This window comes from Ursus americanus, chromosome 16 (genome assembly GCF_024610735.1).
Source record: "Ursus americanus isolate L20-20 chromosome 16, mUrsAme1.1.p, whole genome shotgun sequence".
NCBI classification, from domain to species: Eukaryota; Metazoa; Chordata; class Mammalia; order Carnivora; family Ursidae; genus Ursus; species Ursus americanus.
In genome coordinates this window covers 22,448,685-22,464,934 of record NC_142142.1, presented here as the reverse complement: position 1 = coordinate 22,464,934, position 16,250 = coordinate 22,448,685, and the positions used below count along the sequence as shown (strand labels likewise).

The window sequence follows — 16,250 nt, the reverse complement described above, 5'->3', positions numbered from 1 at the left end:
TTTTTTTTTTTTTGCCATCCTAATCACCATCATGTTCTTTTAATTTTAAAGGGATGACTGGAAACCATACAAGCTTAGAAGACTGTATTTTATTTGGGTGTGCAGAGACATCCAATCCTTCCGTTGGTTTGCAGACTTACTCTGTGTGTTGCATAACAAGGTAAAATTAGGTTTGTTTTTACTTTTGCAATGTTTTTAAATTTCTACTTAGTTTTTTTCAAATTACAAAAGCAATAAATTCTCACTAGAGAATAAACCAGAAATGATGCAGATAAGTTGAAAGAAGGAAAAAAAATCTCTTAAACATCAAAGAAGTAATGTATTAATAATTTAGTACACATATTTTCAGATCTCGATAACTGAGAGTATGTGTTTATATCTATGACATGTTTAAAAATGCTACTATTTGTGTTTTAACATAGGAATGTAGGCATATGGCAGATGATGTATGCATGTGGGGTGGTGAGGAAAGACAGGGCAACATCAGCAGATGGTTGCTACTGCACTTTTCATCCTTTGTTCTGTTAGCTCTAATCTCTTGTTTCCACCTTTAATATTCCAAATGGACCATCACCAGACTTTTGGCACACTAGGCAGAATTTCAAAAATTCCAAATTCTAAGTTTTCATTCTTATAGAGATAAAAAATAGGCCCTCTTCATCTATTCTACACATAAACTTGTATTTATGTATTAGTATACATATCGTTATTTTTTCAAATTATACAAATAATACACATGCATTTTTACGGCAATTTTTTCCTTTTCCTTTTTTTTTAAGATTTTATTTATTTATTCATGAGAGACAGGGGTGGGGCAGAGCAGGGGGCCTGTTGCGGGACTCAATCCCAGGACCCTAGGATCCCGACCTGAGCTGAAGGCAGATGCTTAACTGACTGAGCCACCCAGGCACCCCCTTCTTTCTTTTTATTTGTAGCATAGTTGACATATAGTAGTATGTTAGTTTCAGGTGTACAACATAGTGAATCCACAATTACACATTGCAAACTGCTCACCATGATATATGTAATGATAATCTGTCACCATATAAAGTTATTATAATATTATTGACTATATCCCCTATGCTGTAATTTTCATCCTTGTGTCTTATTTATTTTATAACTGGAAGTTTATACTTCTCAGTCCCTTTCACCTATTTGACCCATTCCCCCACCCCCCTTTCCTTTGGCTACCACAGTTTGTGTTTATGAGCCTGTTTCTGTACGTTTGTTTTGTTTTTTAGACTCCACATATAAGTGAAATCATATGGTATTTGTCTTTCTCTGATTTATTTCACTTAGCATAATACCCTCTAGATCAATCCATATTGTTGCAAATGACAAAATTTATTTCTTTTACATATATATATATATGTATACACACACATATACATATACATATACATATATATATATATATTCTTTCTTCATTCATATGTCAGTAAACACTTAGGTTGCTTCCTTATCTTGACTGTTGTAGATGCTGCTGCTATAAACGTAAGGGTGCATATATCTTTTCAAATTAGTGTTTTCATTTTCTTTGAGTCAATATTCAGTAGTGGAATTACTGGATCATATGGCATTTCCATTTTTAATTTTTTGAGGCACCTCTATACTGTTTTCCACAGTTCTTGTGTTTCCACCAACAGTACATGTGGACTCTCTTTTCTCCACACCCACACCAATACTTACAATTTCTTTTTGATACTAGCCATTTTGACAGGTGTGAAGTGATATCTCATTGTGATGTTGATTTGCATTTACACAATGATTAGTGATATTGAGCATTTTTTCATGTGTCTCTTGGCCATCTGTATGCCTTCTTTGGAAAACTATCAAATAATTCAGATAAACCAAATCCTCCCTTACTACTTTCCTCACCCAATCTGTGTAACCAGAAGCAACTCATGAGTGTTCTATAGTTCTTCCATACTATTCATATTGTTCTATGAATTATTTTAAACTTATTTCTATGTCTTGAACATTTTTAATAATAGTACATATATAGTTACCTCATTCTTTTTACTGCTATAGAATATTTTGTAGAATGGATGTACTTAATACTTTATTTAACCATCCCTTAATGATGGATATTTACTCTTTTATTACAAAGAACACAGCGATGATGGAGGCCCCTGGGTGGCTCAATTGGTTAAGTGTCCAATTCTTGATTTTAGCTCAGGTCATGATCTCAGGGTCCTGGGATCGAACCCCACATCAGGGTCCACGCTGAGCATGGAGTCTTCTGAGATTGTGCTCATGCACTCTCTAAATAAATGAATAGATAAATAAATAAACAACAAATAAATAAATCAATAAGTCTTTAAAAAAAGAACACTGCAATGAATATCATACATTTTTTAAAAAGATTTTATTTATTTATTTGACAGAGATAGAGACAGCCAGCGAGAGAGGGAACACAAGCAGGGGGAGTGGGAGAGGAAGAAGCAGGCTTCTAGCGGAGGAGCCTGATGTGGGGCTCGATCCCATAACGCCAGGATCATGCCCTGAGCTGAAGGCAGACACTTAACAACTGCGCCACCGAGGTGCCCCATACATGTTTTTTTATTCAGATATTCATTTATTCAGTCTGTCATTCTGTCACTCATCAAATATTCACTCATTGCCTACTATGAATCACAAACTGTTCTAAGACCTGGAGCTACGTTGAAGAACAAAATAAAAAGCAGTTTTTTGATCTCATGTGATTTACATCCTAAGTAGGAAAGACAGGGGTGCCTGAGGGGCTCAGTTGGTTAAGTGTCTGCCTTCCGCTCAGGTTGTGATCACTGGGTCCTGGGATCGAGCCCCGCATTGGGCTCCCTGCTCAGCGGAGAGCCTGCTTCTCCCTCTCTCTCTGCTTGCTGCTCCCCCTCCTTGTGCTCTCTCTCTCTCTGAAAGAATAAATAAAACCTTTAAAAAATTTACATTTCCACCAAAGAGTATGAGACAATTATTTTAAAATTTTATATTATCAGTCTTTTCAATTTCTCTCAATCTTTTAAACAGTGAGATCTCATTCTATTTTCTCCTAAATGCTAGTGAGATTGAACCTCTCCTCCTGTGATTATTGACCAGTTGTATTTCTTCTGGGATTTCCTAATTCTACCTTTGTTTTTCTAATTTTTAATCTTTCTTGAACTGATATATAGAAACTGTACCGTTTTTTAAATAAAAGGATCCAAGATGTGGACAGGCACATTTGAATAACAGATGCTTTATAAAGCAAGGAGTGGGGAAGTAAAGGAATAAAGGAAAGAAGACCCTCAAAGGAATTGAATCTTAAGATTTATGTTTTCTTTCCATTTCAAGTTTTTTGATGGATGTGCTTTACCCTTAGGATTCCATGGAGTAAATAATAGAAAAGTTTAAAACCAGTATAAACAATACGGTGATGATTATCTTCTACACACACCTCTGCATCTATGTTTTGGTTTTTCCCATCAGCAGGATGAACTGTCCTTCAGTTGTATCTCTGAGGATGATGTGTTTGCAACTGTGTTACCAAATTCAGTGAGTGTGTGTGTGTGTGTGTGAAAGAGAGAGAGAGAGAGGGAGAAATCAATAGCAATAAAGCATAAGGACTTTACATACAGTCGTGTAAAAGTAGCTGAAAGTGTTTTTGAAAACCAGATGAAAATATAGTCTTTCAATCTTGTTCCAGCTGTGAGTTCTTTCATATCATCCTAGAATGCGTAGGACAAAGCTATCGTAGTTGCCCTAGTCACTCTGTCTGGTGTCAGACTATCTGCAATGATGATAAAAGAGGACCTTAGGTGGATCTTGCTTGGCCAGATTGTCCAACCTGCTGATGGAAGCGTGCAGGGCCGGGAGTCAGATGATCTGGTATGAGCTCTGCCAATATCTAACGACATGACTTGCTTCAAGTCACCTCACCTCTGTGAGTCATGTTGGTAAAATCAAAATGAAGATATCAGGGCTCCATCAGGCATTTGAAGTCTGTCATTTACAATGGAACAGTGATTCTACCTCAAATGAACTGCAAGTCCTTGGGTTAATCACTTAACCTCTATAAACCTGATTTATACTTTCAATTTGTAAAGGAGGCTAACAGCTCTTGAAACCTGATGTGAGACTTAGCTTTAACATATCTAAAGTATCTATCATTTTGAAGGCATTTAATAAATGATTGCTATGATTCCTATTAGTGATCTGTAAAATTCCTTCCAGGACTCACATCCTGTTATTTTTTATTTGTGAGAAAAATAAGGAAGAGTACAGGCAGGAGAAATAAAAGTGAAAAACATAATATTTGTGCCTGATCCGACAATCCTAATCTATTTGTTAGATTGTGTTGATCCACATGTCTATTTTTTCACTGTTCCTTTATTTGGAGAACGTGCCTTTAGTAGATATTATTGTCTTCAGTGATGGGTAAGTTAAAGGGGAGACATTGAAATCCTTAAAACACTATCCAAATTTGCATAGTTCTTGCTTGGGGCTGTGGGCACCAAACCCAGTTATCGATGCAGAAGTCATAGGACTGATCTCAGAACAGCACCCTGGTAGACATTTAAAACAAGAATCAACACAGGCCATGTGTTTTGTGAGGTGCTATTCTTTGCTGGCATCTGGAAGTTTCTATTTCTTCACAATTAAAGTTCATAAACCCTGATTCGATTCAGAAAGTGCCTAAAAGTGAATTTAGTATTTGGATATAACTTCAGGCAGCTATTTGATGAGATATAATTAATGATTATATTTTAAGAATATTATGGGAGATGAGAATCATCACATCACTCTTAAAGTAAAATATGTTTTTATTGGAATTTTATATTCAGAGTTTCCACCTGTCAGAAAATGTATCATTTTAGATCTGAAAAGAGACATGGGGGATGATGACATTCAACCTTATCTATCACTGTCCAGATGAAAAAACGGAGGCCTGGATGAGTCAGTAATTCCTTAGAAATCTCAGGGCCAGATAGTGGTGGCGATAGACACAAGTCAGTTACCTGCCAGGTGCTCCTACCATTCATTGTAAGAGTTCCCTAGAGGGCTGATGAAACCCTCCTTAATCACCCCCAGTTCGCAATGTGACTTTATTTGCATTCCTGAAACTTCTACTTTGAGTCCCAATACATCATATCTAAATTTTTATTTTATTTTACTTTTATTTATTTATTTAATTTTCAGTTTTTATTTAACTTCTAGTTAGTTAACATATGACATAATATTAGGTTCTGGTGTACAATTTAGTGACTCAACACTTCCATACATCACCCAGTGCTCATCACAAATGCCCTCCTTCATCCCCAACACTTATTTCACCCACCCCCTCACCCACCTCCCCTCTGGTAACCCTCAGCATATTCCCTGCAGCTAAGAGTCTTAGTTGGTCTCCCGTTCTCTTTTTTCCCCTTTGCTCATTTGTTTTGTTTCTTAAATTCCACATATGAGTAAAAACATTTGGTATTTGTCTTTCCCTGACTGACTTACTTCACTTAGCATAATACACTCTGGTTCCATCCACATCATTGCAAATGGCAAGATCTCATTCCTTTTGATGGCTGAGTAATATTCTTGTGTGTGTGTGTGTGTGTGTGTGTGTATGTAATGTATGTATAATGTGTACATATTTATGTATGTGTATATATATGTGTATGTGTGTATTTATTCATTATATATATATATATATATATATATATATATATATATATATATATCACATTTTATCTATTCATCAGTCAATGGACACTTGGACCATTTCCATAATTTGGCTACTGTAGATAATGCTGCTCTAAACATCATTATACTATATAGAAACAGTACTTTAAATCAGTTGATCCTCTTGCAGCAATGAAGTCCAGCAAAACCTTACCATCTCAAGCAAACCCACTATGCTGATTTACACTCAAGAAATGGTTTGGCTTTTGAAGACATGCTGGTCCTGTCACCTCAGACACTCAGATCCACACCTGTTCTTCAAGGAGCTCACCATGCTCTTGTATTCCTTTCCTTCTCTTCTTCCACTTTTGATGCCTGGTCCTTATCTTTCAGCTTCTCCCTATTTCAGAGTGGTGAAAGGCGGCCCTAAGAAGAATACTTTTAAGAATAAAAAATTATTTAAAAATTATTTTAAAATTTTTAAATATTTCAAATCATATTTAGAAATATTTTAAAGATATTTTTAAAAATCTTAAATATGTTTTTGTTTGAGTCTTTATTTAAATTCCAGATAGTTAACATACAGTGTAATGTTAGTTTCAGGTACAAAAATATTTTTAGAAGAATAGATTTCAGGAGTCAGGAGTCAGTGAGAGTCAGGTCAGTTATTAGTAGGTTCATTTTTGAATGAAAAGGAAAAAGGAAGCATACAGGGACAACAACAACCTTTTTACCCTCTTTAATTTTCCTTCAGATGATATTTTTCTTATCTGCTTCTCAAAGAATTGAAATGTTTGAGATTTTTCCAGACTATTTTTCCTTTGGCAGGTATATTTCCTGCCTCATACAGTTTTGTACAAGGAAAACCAGTGCTGAGTAGGCGGAAGGCAGGAACAGGAACAGAGCTTTTTGTTTTTGTCTTGTTTGTTTTGTTTTGTTTGATTCCTAGCATGCATATTATATATCACTATTTGTGTGTTGTTGTTTTTTAAGAAAGTCATGTTCTTTATGAGTGAACTCTTGGCTATGATTTAGGGACTCAGGAATAAAATAAGAGATATGTGGAAGGATTGAGGGGAATATCAGTGTGGCATTTAGCACACTTGATTCTGTATCTGTAAAGGTAACAGAATGATTCACTTATGCTACCACCATCTACCATTCCCTTATCACTACTATTACTGCTGTTTACACTTATTGTGCCAGGAGGCACAGGTTATTAATGTTAGAATCTGGCATGTGTATTGCTTATAAATGTTGGTTAGACATTAGACAAAATACATCTTAAATTGTGGAATCACATATGGTAGCAGAGGAGAAAGTCTGAGTCTACAGAGAGAATTCTCATGTCTATTTACTTTTATGTCCTCTCAGTTTTGGCAAGAGAACAGACCTGACTATGTCAACATCCAGCTGTACCTCAGTCAAACAGATGGGATACAGGTACGTGGTTGGATGTTTTTATAAATTAAACAAGCCTCTTGATAATAGAAGATTTACTGTGGTAGCTGTGCTGGAAGAAAAATTCTGCAGGTGGTTTGAAGAGAAGTTTCCCAGAGGAAGGCCTCTTTTGCAGTGTGTCCAGAAAACCCATGGCTTGTCCTGGAAGCCAACTGTGCTATGCCTTTCATTTGTCCTCCTCACAGGGAGCTGGAACAGACCTTTGAATTCATCTCTTTCCTTTTCACTGTCGTCTCAAATTCCTTACCTCTAGAGAACGGACCAGAAGCAAACAGTTTCATGATTGTGTTCATCAAGGGAGTTTTTATGTGGCAAGACAAGATAAGGTCATACATAGTTAAGCTTATTTCTCTTCATGGGAAACTAAAAATGTAGTAATAGCCATCACACATTATTTATTTGCTGTGTTAGACACTGTGCTAAGCATTTCATATTCATTATCTTGTGTAATTCCAGCAGATCCAAGAGGTAGATGATAGTGCTATCCCTATGTTATAGAGGAGGAAACTGATGTTTACAGATGACACCAAAGTACTACGTGGGTGTGTAAATCTGGGCATGAATGCTTTCACGAGTTCTATTTTAGTGTTTTCTATTATACTTTTTCTATAATACTTTGGATACAAAAGAGGAATGCTTGTCAGTTACTTCAAAACTAATCTAACCCTATTTTTTCTAGTCAGATTTCTACCCCACTTGGTATGTAAAAAAAAAATTTTCATTTTACTATTCTCATGAAGCAAGTCAGTATCATTATTCCTCACGGTATGGCTGTAATGAAGGTATGGACCGAACGTTACATTGGTTCTCAGTTTGTCTGCCTGCGACTCAGACACTTTCTCCTCTCTTCTCACTTCATTCTGACCCTTCCTTGCCAATCCAGATCTAATCTTCTGTTCATTGCAAACACCAGCCCATTAGAAGTTATTTGTTGATAGACCCAAGATTTGGAGCCATTCTGTCTTAGGCTGTCTTGCCTAGGATCATTTCCCCAAATTTATGATGACAATTTGTAGTATTTTACTCATATAATGAGCCAAATACGATGACTGTATTCGCAGTGTAAAAACACTTCAGTAAAGTTTATGTGCTGCACCCGTTTTGAGAGTAGGCAATTAAAATGCATTCTTTAACATTGTGGTTGTTAAAAACGAAGCAACGAACTGAAGTCTAGGAAAATCATCCATTTATAATAATGGCATTGAAGAAGATAATGGATTTTAAAGGAAAAGAGGAAGGATATGATGCTTTGAAATGACTGTACTTAATAGCTTGCCATTTGATACTTACATTCTGGATATCACAGCAATTTGGTAGGAAGCCACAGAACCAGTAGAAATGATGTTACAGAATTGGGTTACTCGTCCAACTCTGTGTCATATAAAATATAGTGCTTTCTTTTTGGCAGAAGATAATTGGAGAAAAATATCAAGCATTGAATTCAAGACTCTTTATTGGACGTCCTCGGTGGAAACTTCTGTTTGATGAAATAGCAAAATGTAATAGAGGGTAAGTACTATTGCTCAGGAAATTTTCCATGTGGCTAATGATCAAATTAAAATAATCTCAAGTCATTACATGTAGTTTTTAAAGATGAATTAAGTAATAGGTTTACAAATTACAAGTTGCTTAAACACTCAGTTATCACTAGCAAAGGAGGAGGCAAGGCAGGGACCACCTCACCTACCTGGAACGCCAAATAATTAAAATTTGGCTTAGAAATAGTCTATTAAAAAAAAAGAAATAGTCTATTAAAGTATTTATGAATGAAACTCTCCTACCTACTTTCAAATTTGCATAGACCCATGTTAAAATGGGTATTCATTCCGATATCATGTATCTGGTGATCATTGGAAAAACTTTTCGAAATCATGTTGGCAAACAAGGGAGCTCTACCAGCAGTTCTAACAATGAATGCACTTTAAAATCAGATTTTTGAACTTTTTTATGAGAATGAATAAATTTTTAAAAACACTAACTTGTAATATGCAGTCTCTAAAACAGGAGTATTTCCAGACACAATTTTTTTTTTATCTTGGAAGCTATAATTCTCTGAAGAATCTTAGGATTATGAAATACATATCTGTGATCTGAAGAGATGACTGTTGAAAGAGAACATTCACTTTAGGGCACAGACTAGCCAACCCCCTTGTCTTCTATAAACTTGTAGTTCAGGGCAACGGTCTATAAGAATTCTTGAAACATTTTGAAATCCATGTACCCACTCACACATTTTAAATTTGGCATTGAAATAGTTTCATCAAAAGTTTAAATAGTTGCAAAGTTCTAATTTATACCATATTGCATGTGTTGACATTTTAAAATTAGTGTAAATCGTTAAACATGTCTACTGGAATTGAAATATCAGTTTTTGATACCAACCTCATCTATCAGAAAGATATACAAACAAGCTTTCATTAGCAGTTGGAAATTTTACATTATTTTTTCTACTTGAACTTGTATTTCTATCCTTTTTAACCTACAGAATTTATCAAAATTCAATGTGTTTTTACATTTGAACTAATCATATTTTTGTTGCTTAAGTAAACATACTGCTGAGATAAAAAGATAATGTAGATAAATTGAAGACTTAATTTTTAAAAATTTCCTTTGGCTCTATGGCTCTTCTCGGTTGATTTATCATGACAATTATTAGTATATAGTTGGTCAATTCATAATTTAAAAACTACATTTTTATAAATATAAAAAGGATATTTATAAATGAATGAGGCAGCTTATTGGATCGAAGAGTTTTAAAAAAGCTTCAATTCATGAATTCATGGATGAGTATGATTTATTGAAAGAATCAGTGATTCATCATGGAGTCCTAGACTCCATCTTTAGAGATTTTGTTTCAGGAATTATGGTGCGGAGCCCCAGGAGCAAATTTTTTTTTATAATAATTTTTTATTATGTTATGTTAGTTACCATACAGTATATCCTTAGTTTTTGATGTACTGTTCCATGATTCATTACTTGTGTATAACACCCAGTGCACCATACAATCTGTACCCTCCTTAATACCCATCACCGGCCTATCCCAGTCCCCCACACCCCTCCCCTCTGAAGCCCTCAGTTTGTTTCCCAGAGTCCATAGTCTCTCATGGTTGGTTCCCCCTTCTGTTTACCCCCCCTTCATTCTTCCCTTCCTTCTCCTACTGATCTTTCTGCTATTTCTTATGTCCCAAGAGCAAAATTTTTTTTAAAGATTTTATTTATTTGACAGCCAGCGAGAGAGGGACCACAAGCAAGGGGGAGTGGGGAGGAAGAAGCAGGCTCCCAGCAGAGGAGCCTGACGTGGGTCTTGATCTCATACACCAGGATCACTCCCTGAGCCCAAGCCAGAAGCTTAACGACTGAGCCACCCAGGCGCCCCCCGCCAAGAGCAAATTTTAAAAAGAAATATAGCTACCTGTGAAAGTCAGGTTGTAGTTCTGTTTGAAACCACTTTTGCATTTCCCTTCTCTTGAAGTAGTTTTGGGTTGAAAAGGAAAGCATTATTTCAAAAGCAGAGGTCCTTTGTAATAACAAGGGCCCTAGTTAAAGGTGAACTATAGAATTAAAAAAATGTCACTCCAATTTTGGTTATATTCTTCTCCTATCTCTCTCCAGTATCCTCCACCTTAGACATGATAATCTTGTCATACTCACCTGGGTCTCACAATGTACCACAGACTCCTTCCTCTTTAATGACATTCAGCTGACTTCTGACAAGCATTCTCTTATTAATTTTTATAGTGTAGTGATAAACACTTTGGAATTTTGTTGTTGTTGCTGTTGTCTTTGCTCAATTCTGAAACCAAACCCTACAACAGTAGAGGATCACTTATAAGAAATTAGATTGGTATTATTGATTTCTTTGGTTACTTCTTAAGAATTCTCATTTGTTAAACTGTTCACAACTTAGATAGATGTTGTATGTTTATTTGGTTGGTTGTTCATTTTCTTCAAACAGCAAAGCTGGTTTAAGAAGAACAAGTGTGCACCATCTACTGTTGATATTTTGTACAACACTTTCACTTTGTGTATTTGCTCTGGACAGACACCTAAAATGCATTATTTTTAAAGAATTTTTATGTGGCATATTTAGGAAAAGAACGGATCAACATCCCAAGGGTTTACTAACTGGAAAAAAGGTGTTATTTAAACAGAAGTCCTTACTTAGATGTAAAATTTTGGTTAACCTCGAGTACATAAATTACTGAAAGAATATGTAGAGACACACATACATACTTATAAATGTATATATTCATAAATATGTGTGCATATACATATGCATATATATATATATTTAAAATCTATACACTGAAATTATGAAACTTAATTTTATTTTAAACCCTGTTAGGATTTTAATAAACAAGAAGTGAATAAGAATATCTGGGAAACAAAAATCATAAAACCCTGATCAGGATATAATAGGTCTTTAATAAATGTTAGTTATATGTTTCCTTTTTTTTTTTATAATTTTTATTTGTTATATTAGTTACCATACAGTACATCCCCAGTTTTTGATGCAATGTTCCATGATTCATTATTTGCATATAACACCCAGTGCACCATGCAATATGTGCCGAAACTTAACTTTTTAACAAAAGTTGAGTGAATCTATAATATAGAATTCTTCAACGTAGTCTTTTTCACATACACTCATATATTGTTCATGGATAATTTCCGTGTAATTCAACCTCACAGTATTCTAGAATATGGATAACATGATCGTTGCTAACCTACTTATGGATATTTAGGTTACCTCTAGTCCTTTACTGTTACAGACAGTGCTATGATAATTTTCTTTGTACATATTTTCTCATGCTCTTGTGGGAGTATTGCAGTAGGTTAGGATCCTTGACATGGAATTGCTGGCTCAAAGAGTATCAGTATTTAGATACTGTCTTATCAAAACCAAAAGGCAATTTATACTCAATTTTCTTTACCCATATGTATGAGGTGGTTTCTTCCTATGTGCCTTTATTAAATTCAGAAAATGAATTATGTAATGGTATGATCAAGGATGGTGAAGGAACTTTTGAAGTCACTCTGCTTTCATCATTATTTTACAAGTGAAGAAGCTAGGACCTGAAAAGATAATAATTTATCTCAAGCTATGGTTAATGAGTCAGAATTCAGACATGAACCCTATCTTCTGACCGTAAAGTTCAGTGTACTTTATTTACCACAGAGCCTGGTCACAAGTAGAAAGAGTAGCAATTTTATGTTACCATGACCCTCCTCGGGACAGTGAGATGTTGTATATTACAAAATGTATATTACAGCAGAATGTTAACTGTAATATACTAAAAGTGTCAACAACTAATTTTTCAAAAACATATAAGATATTCTAAATATTACTTTATAAGCCATTCAGTATTTAAGAAAATGACAGGAAATGTTTTTTTATTATCTGAACCAAAGTCCATTTTCCTATTATTTGTAATAAAAATGTATATCATATCATAAATAAGTCAAATTTATGCATTATTCAAAAGAGACATAAAGAATTAACTTTCTGTGGCCTTTGGAGTAGAGAACTATTACTCTGGGATTGGGTAAAATGTCTTGAGACCATATCTACATTCTCCTGCCTCATGGTGTTTAAAAAAAATGTACAGATTAAGAATACCTAGGTTTGCTGTCTAACATTCGATCGGTGTCCCTGGGTCAAGTCACTCAAACCTTCTGGGTCTGTATTACAAGGAGTGAATAAGCTGTCATTATTATGAGACCCCACACTTACAAATCTACGTGGAAAAACAAAGTGGTATAATAGGAAAATATGCACAAATATATCGAACATTCATAGAACTAGTTCCCAATATGTGACCCCAAACAACATTCTCTGATTAGCATCTATCTCCACCCATATCAGCAAAGTTTTTGTGGATAAATTTCTAGATGATTGTTGGATTGCCCCAACCTAATGCAAATTTAGTGCAAATGGATTGCAGAGATTAAGTATAGATCTTGAAAAAGTTACAGGATCTCATTGTTAGTGAAAGTAACACTGGGGAACTCCTCAAATTACACAGAGACCTACTAGAGTTAAATTAGTTAACAAATGAAATACAAAATGAAAAAAAAATATATATGATATATGGGTGCTTTAAAGATGATAATTTTGTGAAATATTTAAGAGAAGCCTTTAGGAAGTCTGTACAAATTGAAAAGCTAACTTTGTAATTGCCCTGTGAAGAAAGTAATGGTATCTTACTGTGGCGCAGTGTTGACAGAGAATGTATACAAACAGACAAAATGACTCAGTGCTTTCTCACTTCCATGGAAACCACATTATGTTTTTTGTTTGTCTTTGGTTTTTGGTGGTATAAACTGAATGTTTCAGTTTTATTCAATTTAAGTAACCTAGTGTGTCTAGATCTGGTTTTAATAGTAATCTAAATTTTATTAAGTATAATTTATTTTCACACTTCTTTTTTATTTTCTTCTTACTTTGGGTTAAATTAGGTTTTCTTTTGCTAGTTTCTTAAGGTAGAACCTTATATCATTGATCTCAGACCCTTGTTCTTTTCCAATAAAAGTGTTCAATACTATAAATTCCCCTCTCAACACTTTAGCTACATCATGCAAATGTTGGTATGTTTTTATTTTTATGTACTTCAAAATATTTTTAAATTTTCCATGTGATTTATTCTCTGACCCATTGGTTATTTTAGAAGTATTTTGTTTAATTTCCAAACATGTGGGGATTTCACATGTATCTTTTTGGTTTTGATTTCTGGTTCACTTGGGTTCTCTTAAGAAAATATACTCTGTGATTTCAATCCTTTAAAATTTATTTGAGATTGTTTTACTGCCCAGAATGTGGTCTGTCTTGATAAATGTTCCATACGCACTTGAAAAGAATTTGTATTCCATGGTTTGGGGATAGAGCACACTATAAATATCAATTTGTTCCAATTCGTTGATAGTGGTATTCAGGTCCTTAGTACGCTTACTGATTTTCTATTTGTTCTGTCAATTACAGAGAGAAGAGTGTTGAAATCATCAACTGTAATTCTAGATTTATTTATCTTTATAGTCCTATTAGTTTTTGTTTCATGTATATTGGAGTTTTTTAGTTGGAGGATTTAGTTGTAGTGTTTAAACTATTCCATTACATATTATTATTATTGCATTTTATTATATTTATTTATTACAAAATATATTACATTTTATTATTTCATGGAGTAAAAATATTGTTGGAATTTTTCCAGCTTTATTGAGATATGATTAACACATAATATTGTGTAAATTTAATCTGTACAACATAATGATTTGATATATGTATATATAATGCAAAATGACTACCACAAGAAGGTTAATCAACTCAGCCATACCTCACATAATTACAATTTGTGTGTGTGTGTGTGTGTGTGTGTGAAGAGAACTTTTAAGATCTACTCTCTTCGCACCTTTCAAATATACAACACAGTATTGCTAACTATAGTCACCATGCTGAACATTACATTCCCAGAACTTATTCTTCTTATAACAAGAAGTTTATAATTTTTTGTCAACATTCACCGATTCCCTACCTCTCCCACCTGGCCCTGGTAACCACCAATCTCTCTGTTTCTATGAGTTTGGGTTTTGGGGGTTTTGCGGGTTTTTTTTTAGATTCCACATATAGGCGAGATCATGTTTTTCTTGGTCTGATTTGTATCACTTAGCACAGTGCCCTCAAGTTCCAATCATGTTGTTATAAATGGCAGGATTTCCTTCTTTTTTATGGCTGAATAATATTGCCCTGTGTGTGTGTGGTATAAATAATTAACATAAATATATGTGTATATCACATCATGATTTCTTTATCCATTTATCCATTGATGGACACTGAGGTTGTTTCCATGTCTTGGCTATTGTAAATAAAGTTGCAATTAACATGGAGGTACAAGTATCTTTTTGAGATAATGTTTCATTTCCTTTGGAAATATACCTAGAAGAGGGACTGCTGGATCATATGGAACTTCTGTTTATAATTTTTAGAGAAACCTCCATACTGTTATCCACAGTGGCTGCACCAATTTACATTCCCACGGTAGTGCACAAGGGTTCCCCTTTCTCCACATCCTTGCCAACATTTGCCTCTTCATCTTTTTGGTTATAGCCTTTCTAACAGGTGTGAGGTGATATCCCATTGTGGTTTTGGTTTGCATTTCCCTGAAGATTAGTGATGCTGAGCACCTTGTCATGTGCCTTTTGGCTGTTTTGAAAATAGCCTGAACTTCTATTCAGGGTTTGCCCATTTTTTAATTCAATTATTATTTCTTTTCTTTTTTCTTTTTTGTCTTTGTTATTTTGTGTGTATATTTCTTATGTATTTTGGATATTAGCCCCTGATCAGATATGTAGTTTTCAAATATTTTTTCCCATTCCATAGGCTGTCTTTTCATTTTGTTGATCATTTCTTGTGCTGTACAGAAGCTTTTTAATTTGATATAGTCCCACATGTTTATTTCTGCTTTATTGCTTGTACTTCTGGTGTCATATCCACGAAATTAACTCCAAGACTAATGTCAAAGACTTCTTCCTTGTGTTTTCTTCTCGGACTTTGATGGTTTCAGATCTTACATTTAAGTCTTTAATTCTTACCAGGTTAATTTTTGTGAGTGGTGTAAAATAGGGGTCCAGTTTCATTCTTATGCATGTAAATATCCAGTTTTCCCAGCACCATTTATTGAAGGGATGGTATTTTTCTCATTGAGTGTTCTTGGCTTCCTTTGATAAATCTAGCAGTATACTATTGCTTTCTATTTACTTCATTTGTTCTTTTTCTTTCTTCATCTATCTTCTTTTGGATTGAGCACATTTATGATGCCATTTTTTTTCTCCTATATTGGCATATTAGCCATACCTCTCTGTTTGTCTGTCTGCTTTTAGCGATTTCTTTAAGGCACTGGTTCCCAAACTGCATTCCTTGGACCAGCGTCACCTGGAACTTGTTAGAAAAGCAAATTCTTGAGCCCTCTCCAAGATCTCTGGTATCAGAAGCTCTAGGGATGGTGTGTGGACCAGCTGGTCTATGGTCTGTGAAGTCCCTCAAGTAATTCTGATGAAGCTAAAATCAATCAATTATATTTCAAAAAGATGAAAAGTTAGACAAAATACACACTATATTTATACATTTACCATTTTTGTGCTCTTCATTCCTCTGGGTAGATTCAAATTTC

The 16,250-nt window shown here is 34.6% G+C and overlaps 1 protein-coding gene across 5 annotated transcripts in view; it reads left to right on the top strand.

The window, feature by feature from the left end:
* The window catches only part of NOX4 (NADPH oxidase 4), a 184,165-nt gene that overhangs the window by 156,962 nt on the left and 10,953 nt on the right, over positions 1–16,250 (top strand). For all 5 annotated transcript variants that reach the window (XM_087868214.1, XM_087868213.1, XM_087868216.1 and 2 more), the window contains 3 exons: positions 52–160; positions 7,000–7,068; positions 8,495–8,595. In XM_087868214.1, the coding sequence (XP_087724340.1) occupies positions 52–160; positions 7,000–7,068; positions 8,495–8,595 (279 nt within the window). The remainder of the gene's footprint in view (positions 1–51; positions 161–6,999; positions 7,069–8,494; positions 8,596–16,250) is intronic.